The following is a 22185-nucleotide window of genomic DNA, read 5'->3' on the forward strand; positions in this document are numbered from 1 at the left end:
TTCTTTTAAATATAGTTTCTCTTTTAAAAATATAAGAACATTACTAAAATATCTGTCAATTGAAGAAAAGATGAAAAAAATCACTAAAATAATCTTAACTCCTTAAGACAACTATGAGCATTTTACAAAGTTTCTTCTAGCCTATGTTTCTGGTAGGTTTATATTTTAAAGTTTTAATTTACCTAAATGTTGAATCACAATATTTCATTTTATATTATACCCTGTCCATACTACTACACAGCCATAATAAATACATCAAATGGTTAAAAATACTCTATCAACTTGTTTCAAGCCAGTGGTTTTCAATCTGGCTTGTGCATTAGAATTTTCTTAGGGGAATTTTTTTAAATGCAAATTTTGAGGCAACTCCAAGCTTCTTAAATAAACATCTCTGGGTGGAGCCAAGGCATTGGAATTTTCTTACGTTTTTCCAAATTATTTTAGTTCACAGTCAAGTTTGAGAATCACTGATATTACTGGTGAGCATTTAAATTATGTTCTTTATTTATAATTGAAATAGCATTGATGTGAATATTTTAGTACACATGATACTTTTTCCCTTACATTCAAGGATATTTTAAGATAGGCTTGTGGAAGTGGCATTATTAATTCAGGAGATATAACTTATGTAATGACTTTTTGCAAATAATGCCAACTGGCTTTTCAAATGAGTTGTTTCAGTTTACACTCTCACCAGGAGTATATAGCAGAAAGCATCATTTGAAATCAGGGTGAAATGTTTGCACTGATTAATTTATTAGGCAAACCAAAAGACAGTCTCCACTGGCTCTTTACCTTGCATTTCTATGATTATTAGTAAGATCAAATCTTATCCACATACTTTATTCCCTAGTTTTATGCATTGAAGCAGCTCTGTTCGTGACCTTTGACCACAATGTTCTAAGGTCAACATGTCTTTTTGTTTTAATAATCGCTTTATATAATACTTCTTGCTCATATTAGCTAAAAATGTTAACAAAAAATATTTTCTCCATTGTCAATGTTTTGTTTTTGATATGCAAACATAAAATTTTATGTAGTCAATTATGTTCATCTTTTCCTTTGTAGTTTATTTTACAGCTTCTGTGAAAAGTCATTTCCCTCTCAAAGGTGAATTCGAATGTTAGATTTGAATTTTTCTAAGTTTCTCCAACCGTATGACTTTTCATATTTAAATTTTCGATTGTCTATATCTTCCTCAATATAAAACACAGCCAACACATTACATGTTCCATAAACACTTATAATGTTTATGAACATCTCCTTGCCCATGACTTCATTTCTCATTCACCCTCCCACCTCTTCTCTGTAGAAGACTCTGGTACTACTCATAGAAAATTCCTTGATCAGCAGAATGTCAAAAGAATTCAACTCAGTGTTTTGCTGGCTATGGGAACATTTTTACCTTAAATGTTTGATAAAGGAAATGTCTAAAAATAACTACACCAACCACTCCTGTTAACACTGGCATTCATACCAGAGGACAAATGTCCATTTAATTTAGCTTTCTTCTCCCTTCCTCCCTCTTCCTCCTCCTTCTTTGACCACTTGCATTCTCAAGACAATTTGTTCAGTGGCAGTTGTCTGCTTTGATTACAAGTATTCCCATAAAAAGATATTTAATAAACATTACTTAAAATAAACATTACATAAAATAGAAGTTCTGTGAAATTCAAACACCATAATGACTTGAGACTGCATGAAATACATCCACAAAATTCAGACAGAATTATAAAGTAAGAACAAACTTGAGAAAGGAAGAATAAATACAAAGACCAGTGAATTTAAGCACCCTTCCCATCCCCAAACTTAGTATTCGACACCTAAAAATACATCTAAGAATCTGGCAGTAGGCTTAACAGAAATTTAATACACCTAGTTCTTGTTTTAATTTCACCCTCTGGGAAATATGATTCATAAGAGACACAGTTGGGAGTAGGGATTGCAGAAAAGCAATCTAAATCAACACCCTTCCGTACAGAGAAAAACAGTAAAATAAAAGTAAGAACGGCTAGGATCAATGCAAACGTAAAAAGAGAATAAATAATACTGTTTCATGCTAATGTTTTTTTGAAAACCATAAAATTATACACACATACATATTAATAAATTCCAAAAGTAAGGCTGCTAATATGTTATATGTATTACCTCTGTTTTATAGAAATAAACATCTTCCTGAGGAAAAAAATGCACATTTTGATGACCCATGGGGAGAAATGTATCTTTAGACAAAACAAGATTTCCTGTACATTATTTAACAGCAATATCAATGTTCCAACTAGGTACATAGAGACCCTCCAGACGACAGCTCCAGCCACAGAATGAGAGAACAATATGTAAATATAATCGGGGTGGAAAGGAAGAGAATTTGTGAGCCAAGCTAACAATTCAAGAAAAATTATTTTAAGCCTGGAGCCCTATTTAATCAACTAAATGGTAACTGATTAAACAGTTACCTAAATTATAGAGAACTGTCTATGCTTAAATAACAATAAGAGGAAATGGTCTCCTGCCTTCATTCTTCAATGTTTCAAAAAACAAAACTTTGGATATCATGGCTTCTGGCCATTTGGCAAACATCTTATTTAAGTAAGCACAACTCCAAACCACTCATTTAGTCTGAATTAATATTCTTGAGGGCTTAAATAGCCACTTAAAACTTTCAGGAAATAGTTCCTCGATGCACCTGCCACCTAATTTCATGAAATCAATATTTCACTTAAGTCAGGAAATATTAAGGTGCTGAATTCAATTATGACCATTACTTCATGAGCTGCTAGTAGATAAAACACAGCATTGAAGTTGAAAATCATTACAATTAAAAAGCTTTACCTCTTCAGGGAAGTGGGATGTTTTCTAAGGTACTATCAACATAATTAATATGAGCATATCATGTTAGAATAACACTAACAATTTTAATATGTAATATAGTAACTTTCTATTGTCAAATGTTAGTTTATAAGCACAGAAACAATATTCTCCCTGGCTATGCCTAAAATAAATCTGTTGGGATTGTGGGTATAGCTATCAATATAAAAAGGAAAACTGATAATACTGATCCAAACTTCATCCAAAGATGCAAATAAGTATTTAGTAAAATCCACATTTATACTATTTAAGCAGCACACAAAAATTCACCACGTCTTCAGTCACAAGCACCATGTTATACATAAAAGGCAATGGTAAGCTGAGGTTCCACATAGAAAAGCTCGTAGACACATTTAACGGAATAAAAAACTTTTATAAGCAGTAAACACCTGGTACTGATCTTCAACTGCTGTCTCTCCTCAGATAACTACTAACTACCTGACTGGCTTCCATGCACTGATCCTTCTAGTTTTCTAGGGTCCAAGGTGGGGTATCATTACTTCAATTTCCAAGCAGAGAATGAACAAATGTGCAAACAAAGAGATAAAATTTGAAATTCTAAACTTCTTCATCCCATAAATGGTAAACTTTGGATGATCGTAAAATTGTTCGTCACCTGACTTGTTAAACTGAGTTTTAAGAAAACTCTGGAAATTTTCAAAATAAATATTATGCTAGTACATTCCTATGTCTCTCATTTCCTCTTTGGTTTGTTCATGACTTCTAATAGGCATTCTTTTCCTTCTTTGTTTTTCCTTTGGGACCCCCTCTTCAAGGCTAACATTTGCCTGTGGCTTAACATTTGACTGTGATGGAAAGATTGAGCTTTGGAATCAGCCAGATCCAGGCTCAAATACCAGAGCTTCCACTTACAATTGTGTGAAGTTAGGCAAGATACCTAACTTCTCTCAGCATCAATTTCCTCATCTGTAAAGTGAAAAAATAACACCCACTTCTCAATGTTACTGTGTGGATCAAATGAGCTAAAAAATAGAAACTGCTTGGCTCAGTGCCTGACACTGATCAGTTACTGCATAAATGTTAGTTTCCTGCCCTTTTGCCAAAATGACAGTCAACAGACAGTTCTAATGATATTTACAGACACATACATCTGTGTTTGTTCTTTTCCATTCTTTACCTGTATTCTATTCTTAGACCTAATAATCTTCCTCCATGTTCAACACTCAGCAAGCTTTTCATTCCCATAAAGGAAAATAACTGAAATAACAGTACATAAATAACAGCAAAGAAGAGGCACCAAATTTCTAAAAACATATTCAAAATTGAAGAAACTAGCATATTCTCTCTAAAAACTTAAAATGCCTGAGCCGTTTAAGGAGAAGGAGAGGCAGTATTTATTAAAAAAATACAATCCAATTTGATTCTTAGTAAAACAGGGTTAGAATATCGAAGTGCTCTCAGTGAAGATAAAGCAAAACATTCACTGGGAAAAATCAGCCACCACCCACGAGAATATTTATTAATGTAGTCACACTGCTTAAAAGAGCCCCAAGCGAAAGGGTGAACAAGCAGACTACAACTTCAGCAAGAAAGATCATGGAGATGCAGTCAGTGTTCACAGGGAAGAAGGCTCGGATATATACCAGAAAGGAAAATAAAACATTTCTATCTAATGTTGCAATAGGATTTTTGTGTGCAGATGAATTTGGAGTCAAAATATGGCCTCAGTTTACACAAATTGTAATTCGGATAGAGAAATCAGAAAGCACAGCGGGGCCTCCCAACTTTTCACTTTCCAACAAGTCACACTTTCTCAGTTTCGATTCTAGTCTGCACTGTCACACGGACAAAACAAAAATAACGTATGTGAGAGACACCAATCTGGGAACCACCCTCGTAACCTTCTTCACAGTCATTCAAATCACTGCCTGGCCTCCAGGTGGCCAGTTGTCTCCTCAAACCCACTAAACATGAACCGGGGAATGAGTGACAACGACGGGGTTCCTCCATAAGGGGGGAACCCTCGATGTCCCTTTCCACCCAACATCACTAGCTGGTACCTACCCGGAAGGAATGAACGGAACCACTCCAATGCAATCCCAGCCACGCCTGCTAGTTCAAGCATTCGGTTCAGCATCACCTCATGACCAACACGAAAGCAGCTGAGGCTCTAATATAATCATCATGGAAAGTTGTCCCAAATCCTTCATTCGAGGAAGATCCTTCATACACACCAACGCTGTCTCCAAGCCATGCCGGGGTCTGAAACCAGACTGGAAAATATTATATATGTGTATATATAGTATAACTCCCACAAACCACTCTTCTACTATGTCACATTTATTTACAGCTGCTTAACCCATCCTAAATATATATATATATATGTATATATATATATAGCCTTCTCAGGGTGAAAATATGAACATTCAAGAAAAGATCCTTTTCATAGCAGAAGGGAAACTGAAAGCATATGAAGACCTGGTGCTGCCTGGTAAGGTAGTTGAGGCGGTCCCAAATGGAACATATTTTGTCCTGAAGGGAAAAGAGAAAACACAATATTGGTTTCCAAGGCTAGTCTTCTAAACTTGGTATATAGGATCAAACTCTTCCAATATTTACAAAACAAAAAGACAAAACAAAACAAACTTGGCTTTTTCAGGAGATGGGAAAGCAATGCCAGATTAACCACTGAAGCTTTGTTTGGTATTACCAAAGTGCCTCTTCCTCCTGAATCCCACCGTGGTCACCACTTTCGTAATCCGAACTACCATTGCCTTGACTGCATTCCCAGACTCTACCGATGCAGGAGCTCTACGCTGACTGCACTTGCTCACTGTGCAGACACAGGCCGCAACCTCTGAATGAATAACAACTTCAAATAGTAGGAATAATAATAATAATAAATGATCAGTGAGCCCCAACAGCTATTATATGTTAAAGAACAAGAACAAACCAACTTTAAAAATACCGATTTTCCTTCTCACTTCTTAATGATAGGCTTCTTAGAAACAAAGCGACATTATATAGAGTTTTCAAAGTTTAACCAGAGAATTCACTATTTTTATCTTCCTGAGACTTCTATTACAAGATTTAAGACTATATATTTCCTTTTTGCTCGCCTCTTTCTCCTGTACTAATGTAATACTGAAAACTAAAACTTTCAATCCCACTACAAGAGTTTACTAAGCTTCTCTATTTCCAGTGTGTCTAAAATAAAATTAAATGGGTTAAATCACTGCAGCATTATTTTCTATGTGCTTACCCTAAATTGTTATTTTCATCAAGCAAATGGCCATAAGATGGCTCTTATAAGTTTATAAGACTGTTCATCACATGTAATTCCATTTAAAATTAATAGAATTCTGTCTTCTAATCTCCATTTCATTTACTCTACTGGCCAGACTCATCCCATCCTTGGCAGTTACTAAAATGAAAAAGCTTGGTAATGGCCATCGGGTGTACTATTTCCTCTACCCACTCAGTACATACTTTGCTTCTCAAGTCAATTATTCCACTGATGTCAAATATCCAGAAACTTTGTAGACAGGTTTGGACCTGAGATTTATACCAAACATAATACTCATTATGTTTTTCTGGACACTCTCCACTACTTTCACTGCATCTCATAAAAAATGACATGTCTCTTATAAGGAAAATGCTGAATGGCTTACCCAGGCAAAGGACTCAGAAAATATTACACTGAAAGGAATAGATCACTTGGTTGCTTAGCTCAAACTTATAGTCCTCGTGGTGCTTTTTCTCCTAAAATTTTAAGTCCTTGTGTTTGACACATTGACCCTCTGTTGCATAAGCTATGGGTCTGACCAAGTGCCATAAGCAAAAGAGTCTTCTCAAACCATCCCTTTTACAGATGTCAGCTAACAACGTCTATCAGTAATATATGTTCCATCAAATAAATACTTGCTGAGATGTCTGCCAGGATTGGGAACTATACAGGATATACAAACATGAGCAAGATATGTCACTAGCAGTCTTGCAATTCGTAGTTTAGTTGGGAGAAAGACATAGAGACTAAAAGAACTGTGATAAAGGTACATTTAAACCACGCCCCCTTATAATATAAAAGAAGGGACATACTTCTGCTGGGGAACCGAGGGGAAAGTATCCAGGGGAGATAATCTGCATCTTAAATGATGCATAGCTATTAGGGTGGCAGTGATCGTGATAAGCAACAGAAGCTAAGGCACGAGCAGATATGTAATCTACAAGAATCTTGGAAATCAGATCACTACTCAAAAGTAAAATATATCCTATCCTATAGCATTTAGTTTATGGTCAGCAAAACTATTTCAGTATAATGGAAAACTCCAAGTATAATGTGAACACTCAATAAATATCAAACAAGCCAAAACTGTGAGAACCTTATTGACAGAAGCACACAAATAATGATGTAGATGCTCCCAGAAACTAATCATTTCCTACATATTTAAATGCAGGCCTCCTCAGAGACAGCAAAGTGGTTTTGTTTACTAAAGTCTCTTCTCCAAAATTTCATTTTGTGTATGTGAAGCTTCTCAAAGTTCAAACAAAATGTGGATGATCGTACAAACACGCAGGACTCTGACACACATCTTTTCCCCTCAAAACATACAAATCAGATACTAAGAGGTACTGTCAGGATGCATGCTGACACATTTAAGTTGGAGAGGGGGAAAGCAGAAGAAATCCTACACCTATACTGTACACTCAAAAGGCTACAGTGGCCCAAGTATGAGAGCTAGCTAGAGAAACACACCTTTGAAGTTATAAAAATACCGTCCTCAAAGCATTTCATTTAATGAAAAACAATTTACCTTCTGGTATATTGTAAATCGGGAAAATCCCTGATCCTAGAATCCCAAAAGTAGTCATTGGCAGATATCATGTTAAAAGCAATTCAGGCTCTGCTTCATCAACTAACAATGGTTTTAAATCTAACCACGGAATCTAAATTAAGAACACAAACTAATTAGAACCCCTTCCCTGACTTCTCATGAAATTTTAGATTAAAAATTATGTCTTAAATATTATATACTTCTTACTGAAACATGAATCTTTTGGCACCGGTGTGCTAAAATACTATTGTGAAATACCTTAGAATACAAATTTGACTTGGCAACCCATTCAATCTTGATTAATTTTTCCAAAGTCCTACTAATGCAACAAAGTGAAATCTCATGAATCAAATATACAACTGACAGTACATTTCAAAAATTATTTTATCCTCATTTCAGTCCTACAACTAAGATAAAGAGCTACAATCTTCCCTATTTCCCTGCAGAGGAAAGACAAAAAAAAAGACTGAGTGACTTATGAAAGATAACACGTTATATTGGAAATAGAAATAGAGCCGGAATTCAAATTTCCATTCAGAAAATATCATGAGCCAATTATATGAAGGGTACCATGGGGAAGAGAAGGATCAATGAAACAGAAACTCTACCATTAAGGAAACTGCAGTCCTATTATAACCAGGGAAAATTTGAGAGAGTTTATTAGATACAACAAAGGAACACACATACTATGTTATAAAAGAACAGCAGCGAGGATAAAATGATGAATTAAAGCTAGAGTTAAAGGACTCTTCACTGAGGAGGTGGTGTATGACATTTGAATTGGGCTTTGAAGTGGGGGATAGAGGACAAGAAATAGTGAAGGTCACAACAGGCTGAGTGGAGTCAGACAGACTTGAAAATATATGTTAATATTTGCATAACGTTAAATATATAGGTATTTTTTCTCAAATGTCACAAATTATAATACATATTTAACCTAAATCAAGCCTAAGAGTGAGATTTAATTTAAACATAGATACAGCAGAGGCTGGTAGTTATTCCCCAATAACTACCTTTCCCTACAGCTTAGGCTCCCACGTTTTTGCTGGAAACATGCCTCTTGCTGTTCCCATTCAGCTAAGTACAACTATGTATCTGGCCAATAGAACATGAGGAAAACATGGAAGCACTCAATGCTTAGCATGTATCTCAAGAGGGGCTGTGTCTGCCTCTTCTTCCACCTGCTGCTTGGAACATGTATTTGGTGGCAAGTCACGTTAGACCATGGGGATGAGGACAAAATGCTAGGGACAACAGAGCAGCAAGACAAAAGGACCCTGGATCCTTGGGTATTCTGATATAACAAAGCTGGGACTCCCCGCCTTCAGACTGTAATGTGAGAAAAGAACTTTTACTTGATTTAACCACCTATTTTGGGACTCCATGACACCAAGGCAAACCTATACACTAGCTTATATAAATATCTATGCTATATTAACATAGTGAGATCAACTCGATGATGGGTGATGCCTTAGAGGGCTGGTATAGGGAGGGTGGGAGGGAGTTGCAGGAGGGAGGGGATATGGGGATATATGTATAAGTACAGCTGATTCACTTTGGTGTACCTCAAAAACTGGCAAAACAGTGTAAAGCAATTAGATTCCAATAAAGATCCTAAAAAAACAAACTGAAAAACAAACAAAAAAACCCAAACAACAACACAAAATATCTATGCTATAAAATAAACACAAATTTAAAGTATATTCTTGGGGAAAAAAAAGTATATTCTTGGATCTCAGTTCTCAAAACCTGAGAAAAATAACCTGAAAATATTTAATTGCAAAGGATTTATTTTAATTAGCAGTATGCAGTCATTGTAATAGGTTTTCAAATCTATTTTTAAATTTTAATCGATATGACAACACTAAATAGTGGAAAGGTCAGAGATCAATATTATCATATTATAAGTGAAGAATAAAACAACAGATCAGGAATTCATTACAAAAAATCTCTGACAGCTCCAAACTGCATTAGGTTTAACTTCATTTAACCCATAAAATAATCATTACATATATTTCATACTATATTGATATACTAAAGGTCCATTTATAAAGAAAAGTCAAATGAGTTATTAATGCCAGAACAAAGAATCAGTAAATTAAAAGTAGATTTTTACTGTAAGTTCACATTAGTTGACAATGTTTTCATTTACCCACTGAACTTCTCAGGTCACTCAATTTTATTGCGATTACATTTAAATACTGCTATTCATTTTTTATAGAAAGCAGAGAAAAAATCAGTAAGTAAACATAAATTAAATATGTTATCATGGTGTGAATGAAGAAACAGAGCAGGGTGCAAGACTCTAGAGGTAAAACCTGAAAAGAGAAAATGCGGGCTGGATGGCGTGTGTGCATCAAATTGTCTGCAGGCAAATCTATTAATCCTTGCTTCACAAATTATCCATATTACAGATATTCTAAAGAATAACTGGAATAAGCATATTCAACACAGTGATCCATGGCACTGTGTTTTACTGAGCTCAATGACTCTCTACATCAGCCCACAGAGGCAGGAATGCAGGGCAGCTACAACCCCTTCCCTTGTTCTTCTCATAGTCCTCCTTTGGGCAAGGTCTTCATGGCAACCAATGAGGCCAGAATCAAAAATACCAGATAACCATTAGAAGTATAAATTACAGTACAATCGCTCTTTCACCCCTACTCCTTCCACAATATGTATTACTGGAGATGAATAAAATCAGGTAATAGAGGGTGACTGGATCAGTGAAAACCTATCACTTCAGGAAAATCAACTGAAAGACATGTCCCTTCTAATAGTACCTTACAATAGAAGATTTATCTACTTCTTCCTCTCCTTTTATGGTCCGTCCTTCACTTACTACTTTTGCACATTCTTTTGCATTTCTCAAATTCTGAAATGATCACCTTCTTCTAAGTTTAAAGATGAGTCACATTTTACTAGCCATTTTTTACACTATCCTACTAGCAACAACTTACTCCAACAAATCTTCATGAATGCCATTTTTCTATATCTAACAACCAGTAGGTCACCTTCAACAAATGCAAATTAAGCCGCAAATTGAAAAATAGTCATTGTGCAAATATTACATTTCATGCAGACTGGTTAGAGAAGAATGAAGTCATGGATTTGGGCTAACTGCAGTGGTCTGATAGAGAAAGTGCTCTACCCAGACATTTTACACGTCTTTTGTAAAAATAAGAAAAGCAAAGAGTGGTGTTTTTCTATCTCCCAGTGGAAATACAATAGTCGGATGAGATGAGGAAAGATATTTAAGTGGTCATGATACAGATTACCAATAACAGTAACATTTATCTGATTATTCTCTGCTTAAGAAAATGTCCTAAAGAATGCAGTAATGCTGGTTTTGAACATACTTATCTATTCATTTGTACTTTTTCTTTCCCTAGATGCATATCTTAAAAAAAGAACAATGTTAATAACTGAGCCTCCTCTACCCCCACCTAAGCATGGTTTAATCAATCTCACCTATTTTCATTCAGTTATTTCATAAAGGTAGTAACTGTGACTCTAAAATTTCATTTAGTTAACAATTAATGCTTTGACTGGTCACAGCGAGTTCCCCAGAAACAATCTATAAGTCCAATATCCACGACAAAACAGTGAGAGTCCTCCAAAGTCCTTGGTTCTTCCATTTCTTGAAGTAGGTTTCCCACCCTCACAGCATCACCTTCTAAATAAAACAGTAAGAAATTACAATTCAAATATATCTTACTGCTATCCATAAGCCCAAATCTTCACTAAAAATCATCCCCATGTTGGAGAAGCATAACAGTTAAAGTTCAGGAAAGGCTTTGTATCTTCCAAATCTGGGTTATGGAAATGGAATTTTAAAAAAATTTTCAACCCTACTTACAAATAGGCTATAATTTGAGAGTCTCAACACACCTATCTACAGGCTAGACTTTAATCCCAGGCTAGACAATCAACAGTTAGCCAGAAAAGCTGCCAAGGGGTTGGGGATGGGGGAGAATTTACTCGATAGAATCATATAAACCAATACTTTTAAAATCAAAATGTTCTTAGGTTCAGGCTACAAATATTTAATTTATTTAAATTTCTAGCTTTTATTTTTAATTTTTTTTTAAAGTATTTTTATTTTATTGGCTGCATGGGGTCTTTGTTGCTGTGCATGGCTTTCTCTAGTTGTGGTGAGCAGGGGCTACTCTTCCTTGTGGTGCACGGGCTTCTCATTGTGGTGGCTTCTTCTGTCGTGGAGCACAGGCTCTAGGTGCATGGGCTTCAGTAGTTGTGGCACACGGGCTTAGTTGCTGCGTGGCATGTGGGATCTTCCTGGGCCAGGGATCAAACATGTGTCCCCTGTACTGGCAGGCGGGTTCTTAACCACTATACCACCAGGCTACAAATATTTTAAAAGGTTAAATGCAACTGATTCTGAATCAGATATTAAATCCCAGATTTGTCACTTGCTAGCTGAATGAACTATCTCAAGTTACTTAGCCTCATCTGCCTCAGTTTCCCTATGCGTAAATGCTAAATATACTATCACCTTTAAAAAAGGTAATTCATGCAAAGTCCTTTAGTATTGGGCCTAATGTAAGTAAATGACCAAAAAAATTAGGTATTCTTTTTTTTTCAAGCTTTTTTATTGGAATATAATTGCTTTACATTCTTGTAGCAGCTTTTGAAGTACACCAAAGTGAATCAGCTGTATTTATACATATATCCCCTTATCCCCTCCCTCCTGCAATTCCCTCCCGTTCTCCCTGTCCTGGCCCTCTAAGGCATCACCCATCATCGAGTTGATCTCCCTTTGTTATACAGCAACTTCCCACTAGCTATCTATTTTACAGTTGGTAGTGTATATATGTCTATGCTACTCTCTCACTTCGTCCCAGATTCCCCTTTGCCCCCGTCCCCTCAACCCCGTGTCCTCCAGTCCATTCTCTGCATCTGCATCCTTATTCTTGCCCTGTCACTGGATTCATCAGTTAGGTATTCTTTTAATCATCAAGCCCCTAGTCATTAACCTGCCTGACACACTGAATAAAGTATGGTATCTCCACACTAGGTGAAATAAATTACTGAATACAAAGATCTGTGCTGCTAATCTTAACTACAGTTCCTGATATGCTGGAATATCATATATTCTATTAAGAATTCAAGAGAGAATGTACAAATTCCTGACTTTAATTTTTTTAATAAAAATAAAAAGCCATTATGTACTAGGCTAAAGACATACTGCACAGAGGAAAGATTAAAAGATATAACTGAATGACTCAGAGAAGAATGGTCTGGAACCACGCTGTTAAATCTTCAAAAGGAGAAACTTCATTTTATTCATCTCTTAATCCAGCAACTTCCACAGTCTCAGGAACATAGCGTATGCTTAATAAATGTTAATGGAACAAAGACATGCCTTAAAGCTTCCACAAAACCCCCAGGATTTTACACAGTGAGCAAAAAGGAGGCACTTAGTAGGTATTTAATTGATTAACCGCTACACATCCACACTTGCTTTCCTTTCTCTGATGTTCTCTCATTCGACTAGTAAGCACCTGGAGAAGCTTTACTCACACACCTGAGTACCGTGAACCTGGCCAGAAGATGGTTGCCAACAAACTGAAGAGAGAGCAGAGACCAAACACAAGCCTTGCACATCACCTAAAACAGGACTTAACTTTTCTTAAAATGTTAATAGAAATCATCTGAATTTCAGAATTATCTACTTGATCCTGCATAAGGCATCTCAGGAGGTGTAGGATAAATAGTCCTTAATTGTCCTGAAAGAACTAGGACTTATTCTTAGAAATTATGCACTATAGCTTTTAGAAAACCTGGCTTAACAAAATGTTATAATTTTTCTTCCTCTGAAAACAAATCAACTATAAAACTAAGTCCCCATGTCAGCATAGCAACTGTTTTGCATTTGAATTATGTTGTCAAGTTCAAAACAACGAAGCAAAACTAAAATCATTTAGGCATGTGGTAATTAAGAGCACAAGAAATGAAATGAGGAGATAAGGAGAAAAACACCACCTAGAAAGAAAATTAAATAAAATCACTCCAGATAAATGCCTATTTCTTCCCAAAGATTTTCACCTGCATAGGATACTTAGACTCACATACAATGTAATTTTAATTCCATTTCTGCTCCTATTCCTGCACTGAAATATTTATAGAGTGTTCAGTATTTCGGGAGTAAATTATACCTAGATCTTGATAAAGCTGAAATCACCTAAATTACCTTTTTTGTTCAATTATTTGGAAGAATGGAGAAAGAAAGCTTGACAGAATAAAAAGTTGTATTAAGAAATGGCCATTTCACAGCTATAATTGCATACCTTAGTGAATATTGATGCCTTCAGGGTTATATGCAGTCACCACAGCTATTTTCACCAAAGGCTTCAAATAAAATCCAAATCAATCTATGTTATGACTATACACATCATATTTGAACATAAAACTTAAGACAAGTATTCTATCAGTTTATATGTTAGGAATAACATAAGAAAACACATGAGGAGTATGTAAAAACAGAAATACAGTACAGTGTTAAGCATATTTTATGAATACCTTCCAAGTTGCATCAGATACTCAAAATTCTAGATAAATTCTATGGCATGTCATGAATTCTAGAAATATAAAGTTCCAAATTCTGAATCACTGTTGTAGATTGAATTTCTGTGTCTCCCCTTCCGCCCCCCCATTCCCATGTTGAAGTCCTATCCCCAGTGTGGCTATATTAGGAGATGGGATCTCTAAGGAAGGGATTAAGGTTGAAAGAGGTCCTAAGGATGGAGCCTTGATCTGATAGGTGTAGTATCCTTATAAGGAGAGACACTGAAGAGCTCTCTCTCTCTCTCCCTCTCTGTACATACACACCCAGGAAAGGCCATATGAGGACATAGTGAGAGGTGGCTGTCTGCAAGCAGGAATAAAGGCCACACCAGAAACCTATCCTGCTGGACCTGATCTAGGACTTCTAGCCTCCAGAACTGTGCGAAAACACATTTCTGTTGTTTAAGCCGCCCAATGTATGATAATTTGTTACCGCAGCCTGAGCAGACTAACCAGTCACTGTTATCATGACTTCAATCTGGGAACCAGGAGGAGTCCTGTTGCAAATTTATTACATTAGTTTGAGCCATTCTACCCGAAAGGTGCTTCCTCCCCTTTCCGCAATCCAGTCTTACAGCCTCTTATGGAACAATGTGAAAAGTACCAGAAGGGTGTAACACACACACACACACACCCATAGTTCATGAATGTCTCATGGGCTCTACTTCTACTTTCCAAATTATGAAAAGATTATGGGGGAGATTCCACAGCAAAAGGCAAGTACAGTTGACCCTTGAGCAACACGGGAGTTAATCTGCATATAATTTATCATCAGCCTTTCGTATTTGTGGTTCCTCCATGTCTGCAGGTTCAACCAACCACAGACTGGTAGTACTGTAGGACTTACTATGGCAAAATATTCATGTATAAGTGGCACCACAAATTTCAAAAACCCAAGTTGTTCAAAGGTCAGCTGTAGTTAACTGTGGCTGCAACATCAGATGCTTGACCAGAAAGGCTATAAAGTCCAAGTCCAGGTTGATCAGGGTTGAGCTGAGGAGCTGAAATTTCACCTTGTAGGGTCACGTTTCATACAATTATTTTCTAACTCAGGAAATGCTTCCACAGTAATAGATCATCTTATTATCCCCCTGAAGAACTATCTCAATCACTGTGTCACTATAAAAAAAGTAGTTTTAAGTTTAAAAAAAATTTTAATTATGATAGATTAGTTGCTTTTTAAACAGTTAGTGATACCATGTATATATTATATTTAATCAGTTTTATATAATTTAATTTAAAATTAATTAATTATGCACAAAGCATACAATACTAAGAAAACATTTTAAGTGACATATTTTGGAAAGAACCAAATGTATATAAAAATGACTGGATCAGAAATTCCAAATCTCATCTAAATGTAAGGTATAGTGCATGCACTCACCATTCATACCATAAAGACTACGTTATCAGAATACCATCCATTTATTCAGATACCATGTGACTAGACAAAAAGTACCATGCCTGTTTTCCTCTAATTATATTCAAACATACAACTGACAATTGCTTTTGATTCATAGTTTATTAGGTACAATATATTCTCTGGAATATTTTGGATTATCAGTTAAAAAATGCCACTATAAGTGGGGTAGTGTTTGTTTGAGAAAAAAACAGACTTAAAAAGGGGGAGACCAGGTTTAAAGAGACCAAATGAGAAGATACTGCATTAATATAGTTGGAAAATTCTAAGTGCAAAGAATGAACGGCAAAGAGTAGGGATACAGAGAAAGAAAGATGTAAGAACTAACATTACCCAAGAGCCAACTGGCCATGGGGGGATGGGAGAGGAGAGTTAGGAAAGACCCTGATTGAGATTTCTAATCTCAGTAATGACTAGTAAAAGCTTATGTCAACTAAGAGATAAATTATTCTACAGGCTCGTTACACACACTCACGTATGCACACCTATACACACACATAAATACATGCAGATCCGCCTATGCTTCTGATTAATAACACCATTGTTTCATGCATTCCTCTCTAAGTAGCTGACTGTGCACACCAGTTGCACAATGAGAGAATTAGATGTCAGCAAATGGCAAGGATGACACCGTGAGTTAACACAGGAATTCTAAAATGCCCCGACATAAACAAACGAGACCACCATTTCGGTATGAAAGGAGCCATTTCAACATGGAGTCTGGAGATAAGAATTGATTTTGCCGTTGAAATTATTTGTGTTTCTTTCTTATCTTTAGACAAAACATTTCTGCAGCAAGAAAGAATCACCTCCTACAGTGCTAATTAGAAACGTAAATCTCACCATGAGAAATGCCAAGAAATTTTACTGTTTGTCACTATACATGGTAAGGGAATTTTCTGACATTTTATCCCCCTAGAAAAATGCAACATCTTTAATAAACCACAGTACAATGTGGAAATCCCAATTTCAGCATATCATGACAGAGACTGCAAAACAGAAAACATGAGAGACCTTAAGACAAGTAGCTAGAAACAAATTTATTCTAAGAATTACCAGGGGGAATAAAAAGTTCTCATTGATACCAGGATAATTACAAAACCTTGGGTTGTCAAATGCATGCTGCACATTGCAAAACCAAAAATATGTCACTGAGTAATACCAAGCACGAGAGAGACTGTTTATAAACCTTTTCAAATGTCCCTACTGTGATATGTAATTATAGGTTGCTGCTCTATAAATGGTCGATGAAATCTAATAGAGTTTTTTTTTTAAGTAAGGCATCTATCGTGTTGTAAAAGTGTACCTTGGAGATATTGCCCTGCCCTCAACCCAACAGAGGGTTTTTTAATTGCTCTGTGATTTTTTGGTCTTTATTTTATGACTGCCTCACCTCCATTAGAAAGCTATTTACCAATTATCAAATAATATGACAACTATATCACAGTTCATGCTACATTAACGATGGGTATCCTGTAATAATAATGCCCAGCACATAAGAAGTTATCCCCACTGATGCGTGGCTGCTCTGCTCTCGCTAGGTACATGCTAGACCTCACTCCTTGACCTTGCCACTCCGGGTGTGTCGCTATAACAGAGCACATATTTCTTTGGAAGCATCACTTTAAAAATTACATGAGCAGAGAAAAAACATAACCTCAGGCATCAAAACTCCCTCAATCCCCTTTTTACAGGAATTATAACTTCTGAATAAGCAAACCAAAAACAAAAGCAGAATTAGGACAACCCCCAAAGTCATCTGGACCAACGTGGTAAGTGCAGTTACTTCTCTTTTTCTATGAACATATGTTTAATTACTGCAGACAAGACGACAGTAGCAGCCTCTCTCCTTGAGGAAGTGGGAATGTTTAGCCGAGCAGTCCAAACAGACATATCCAATATCCACCCATAAAACCCGCAGTCCAGAATACGCAAATTTCTATCCTCTCCATGCAAGCAACATGGCTCTTTGATTATAAGATTCTGATCATCTGAAAAGCATCCAAACAGCCCTGTCTCATCAACTGTTGACAACTCATAAACACAAAGTAACAGAAGCCTGGAAATACTCAGAATCAGTAAAGCAAGTACAATATAGATGGGCCAGAATAAAATCATATTGATAAAAGTCTTCTATATTATTATATAGAAGGGAATTAAAACTTACTAAATATATTTTCATTAAAAAAAACAATTCTCGGAAATCATGCCATGATCATATTATTCATTTTTTTCTGACAAAAACCATACATCCTTCTATTATATCTAGATTCCTTTTTTTAAACCACACAGAGAGTATTTATTTCAGTCTGGCTTTTCCGAATAGAGTTTAATCATATACTACACATTTCATCAATAACTTGAAGATATACAGAATATGATATAAAAAAGCTGTCCTCTTTTTATCCTGTCTACATGAAAATTATGCAATGTAATGTGTCACTGGAAAAGAGTAAAAGGTACCACAAAATGTCAAGAATTTCATCTCAGTCAAATAAATTAACAATATCATATACACTGAACACATTCAAATACTCATATCAGCTTTGCCAAAATTATTGGCTTATTTTTTATTGTAAGTTACAAGTTTCAACTACAGGCACCTACAGTGTTTGAAAACAGGCAACAGCACAACCATCTTACTCATTCACAGCTAATCTGCCAGAGGCTATCGGCATACATCTATTTAATGGAATTCCCACAAAACTGGTAGATTCCTTTTGATTAAAACAAACAATTAAAATAGGATAAAAAAAACAACTTGTAATGTTAAAAGAAGCTTCTAAGTCTAAATGCAAGCCAAAGTCATCACTAAGGACCAGTAAGTTAACATCTTGAGGAACATCATTTACTCAACAAATATTTACAGAGTATCTTCTGAGTGCCAGGAGTGTTGGGTACCCTGCCCTTAAGGAGCTCACAGATCAGCAGGAAGACAAACAAGGACAAATTTACAGTCCAGCGAGGTCAGTGTTATAGGAGATCTGTCTGACACACAGAATGAAGGACCCCTCCCTCCCCCACAACCCCGTATTTGAAACAAATGGCGTTGTTTTAAAACAAATGGCATTGGAATGATGATGGATAAAGGGTCAATCTTCTCTTTTCCAGAAATGCCAGGCGCAGTGGTGGACTGTATGGGGGAGGGCTGCTAACATGACCTCTTATTCCCAGAGACCACCAGAAGGTTATGGGCACATCAGTAACTTTCACAGTCACTCCCCTGCAGTTAATCGGCCATATCTGAAAGCTTGCACATCTTGAAAAACACATCATTAATAAATACCTATAAATGAAACAGCTATGTTTGACCTTAAGATGATGGAATTTCTAAATGTAACTTTACTTAAGAAAAATAGATACAGTTACACTTCATTTACTCAGCTACCATAAATACTTGGAAAATATTTAAGAATTTGGAAGGTAGCAAAATAGTACATTAAGAAGGCAAAATAAATGTCAGAATCTGCTCCCTAAAGCAATATACGCAACACGTAGGAAAGCGGAAACTCACTCAAAATCTACATACTACTTTTATCTTAGAGACGAGCCTAATAAGTAAACTAGAAAACAAGAGGAGTGTGGTCACAGATACAACAGCCATTAAGTAACTGTCACAATGGACAGGATGGAGAATTCAAAGAAACAGAAAGAAATGAGAACATAAAATGCAGATTCTGAAGCCCTTTGCACAGAGCTGACTTTATAGATAGAGCTTAAAACAGAACTATGGTCTCTTTCTTTGCCTGTTCCCTTTCCTATTTAACTTGTGAATTCCTTGCAGGTACTTTCAATAGCTCTACACCGGTTCATCAGTACTTGTAACAACAAACACTTTTTTTCTTCCCAGAAGGACACAATAATGTGGGGGGGGGGGGGTGTATTTAGAGGAATAGAGTATGTTTTCCATTTTAATGTTGTTACTCTTTAAAGAAGCCGTTTTGTGTTTTGTTTGTTAACCTATACTTAACGCCCTTTAATATACCATTCTGGGCAGAGCAGCATCTTGAAAAAATATGAAAAAAATGCTGTCACAATGGTAAGTGTAATTAAAATGCTGTTCATGGCCATGGTACAGGAGTTTTATATCTCAAGGTGCATAATAGCTGATAGTGGCCTACTCACTCCTGTGAAGAAGAATATTGTGATGAACAAATTTCAAATGTCTGCTTCTAGGGGAAGCTTTTTACGCCTGCATTGAAAGATTCCTCTGGCTCAGAGCCCACCTTTGACAGGAGTTGAGATCTTTAGATTTTTTACCCCCTCTTTTCTTTTGGCTGTAGTACAAACATTTCCAGTGCTTTCTAAATGGCATAAATATTTTCAGGGTTTCTGACAGGTAGTAAGGAGCAAATTAACTTCCAGGTGTCCCCGTTTTGTTCCCTAGCTCCTCACACTGACGTCTGGCTTAGAAATAAGGATCCCCTCTAACAGAGCTATTAGGCTCTGTCAGCCACTTCCCTCCCAAGTGGTGCCTCCATTTTGTGGGGGAACAATTATTGCAAACAATGTAGTTATATTAGCTCAGGCTCCTTCTTCAGAACAGGCAGAAAGAGTCTGTTCTGAAAAATTGAGCCTAGGTGTCCCCTACCCCACTAAATTATGATATTCATGGATCTAACTTAAAGAGATGCATTTTAAACAGCTAGATGCCGAAGTGACTCACAGGTTACAGTAAAGGGAGTTACGGGTAATACCAAATTTTAGGAAAAGTTGATCTTGTGAGGACATTGATTTCTCTCAGCAGGTTCTATCTCAATATCAGATTCAAAAGGTAACTCAGCAGATTTAATGTTCACCAAGCTAAGACCACTGTCTTCTCAACGGCCTGTAGGTAGACACCTTCATACAATTCAAAATATTCACTCTATGTAACATGGATGAGTAGATACACATATGACAGCTCTTACCTCACCCTGTAACAAACTATTTTTTTCTCCATGAGTAATATCATGTATACGGCCCTAAACTGCTGCATAGAGCCAAAACTGTAAAATTCATAACTACATAAAAATAAAGGATCATCATAGATAAACAAAACATAGTATATCCATACAATTAAAATACTATTTGGCAACAAGAAGAAATGCAGTACTGATTCATGCTATCACACGGATGGACCTTGAAAACATGATGCTAAATGAAAGAAGCCAGTCACAAAAGGCTACATCGTATATAATTCCAATTATATGAAATGTCCAGAAATAGGCAAATCCACAGCCATAAAAAGTACGCAGTGGTTGCCAGGGGCTGGGGTTAACAGGGGACTGGCAGTGACTGCTAGTGGGTACGGGGTTCCATCTCAGGGTGATGAAACGTTCTAAAATCAGACAGCAGTAATGACTGCACAGCTTTGTGAATACACTGAAAACCAACGAATTGTACATTTCCACAGGGCAAATTTTATGGTATGTGATTATCTCAATAAAACTGTTACTTTTTAAAGATTCAATAATTGATTAATGATACTCCAAGTAGAGTAATTCTGAACACAAGAGGACTACATCTGCAACCGTATTCGTTGGCACTTGGAATTTTGTCAGAGTGGGCTCATCTTATATCCTGGGATCTATCTATCAAGACTGTAAAAAAAAAATCTTTCACTTTCAGAAACAAAAGTCTCCTAGTACAAGAAGAGAAAGATGAGTAACGCTAATTAGAGGCTAATTCACACAGTCTGCTCTTTGTCAATGAAGCACATTCTCTATCAATCTGTCTAATTTATTAGGTGAACAGGTAGCTCCAAGGAAATCCTGGGTCACTCAAATATTTGGCAGTCACAATAGAATCTGCAGGTAGTTACTTAATTCACAATCAACTACAACATTAAAATCTAGATACACCTATTGCTTTGCAATCAGTAGCAATTATTAATCAATGAAAACAGAAAATGTAAATATGAATACTAACCTTGTTTCTTTTAAGCCTTCTTTCTGAATGACTTCCAATATCTGCTTTGCTGTCATTGGTGAGTTGGGGTGTTTTTCTAGTGCCTAAAAAATAAAAATAAACATAAGATTCCTGGATTACTGCACAGAAGCATACCAAATGAAAATGTGTGTGAATCATGCAATGTTTCCGTAAAACTTTAAAGGGGAAGGGGCGGTTATGCCAAAATTCAGTTCCATCACACAGATCAGGTGTTCAAAGTGAGAATGTAATTTTTTTCTAGACATTTATGGCAATTTCTGCAACATATAAGGGCCATTCTGCAAAAAATGTCACAAAGGCATACACACCGAAAAAAGAAATGTGAAACCTAAAAAAAACCAAGTTAATAAACGTATATAATTTCCTTTATTAAAAATTGCTAACATTTTATGGTTAAGGTCATGTTTTCAGGCTGTTAAAATGTTTCCTACATTTCTAAGACCTTGGAAACGTGAGCCTGAATACCACCAATAGCAGAGAACAGAGGGCTGGTCAGAAACAACCTCACTAGATTCATATTTTGATCGACTTCTTTTGTATTAAAAAAACAAAAACAAAAAACCTTCATGGCCGAAAAAGAAAAAA

The 22185-nt window shown here is 36.2% G+C and overlaps 1 protein-coding gene across 1 annotated transcript in view; it reads right to left on the reverse strand.

Annotated features, from left to right (window-relative positions):
* The window catches only part of ASXL3 (ASXL transcriptional regulator 3), a 140929-nt gene extending 119273 nt beyond the window's left edge, over window positions 1-21656 (reverse strand). The window contains exon 1 of the mRNA XM_057699283.1: window positions 21580-21656. Within this exon, the coding sequence (XP_057555266.1) occupies window positions 21580-21635 (56 nt within the window). The 5' untranslated portion in view covers window positions 21636-21656. The remainder of the gene's footprint in view (window positions 1-21579) is intronic.
* Window positions 21657-22185: the final 529 nt, after the last annotated feature.

The sequence above is a fragment of the Hippopotamus amphibius genome, chromosome 11, assembly GCF_030028045.1.
Source record: "Hippopotamus amphibius kiboko isolate mHipAmp2 chromosome 11, mHipAmp2.hap2, whole genome shotgun sequence".
NCBI classification, from domain to species: Eukaryota; Metazoa; Chordata; class Mammalia; order Artiodactyla; family Hippopotamidae; genus Hippopotamus; species Hippopotamus amphibius.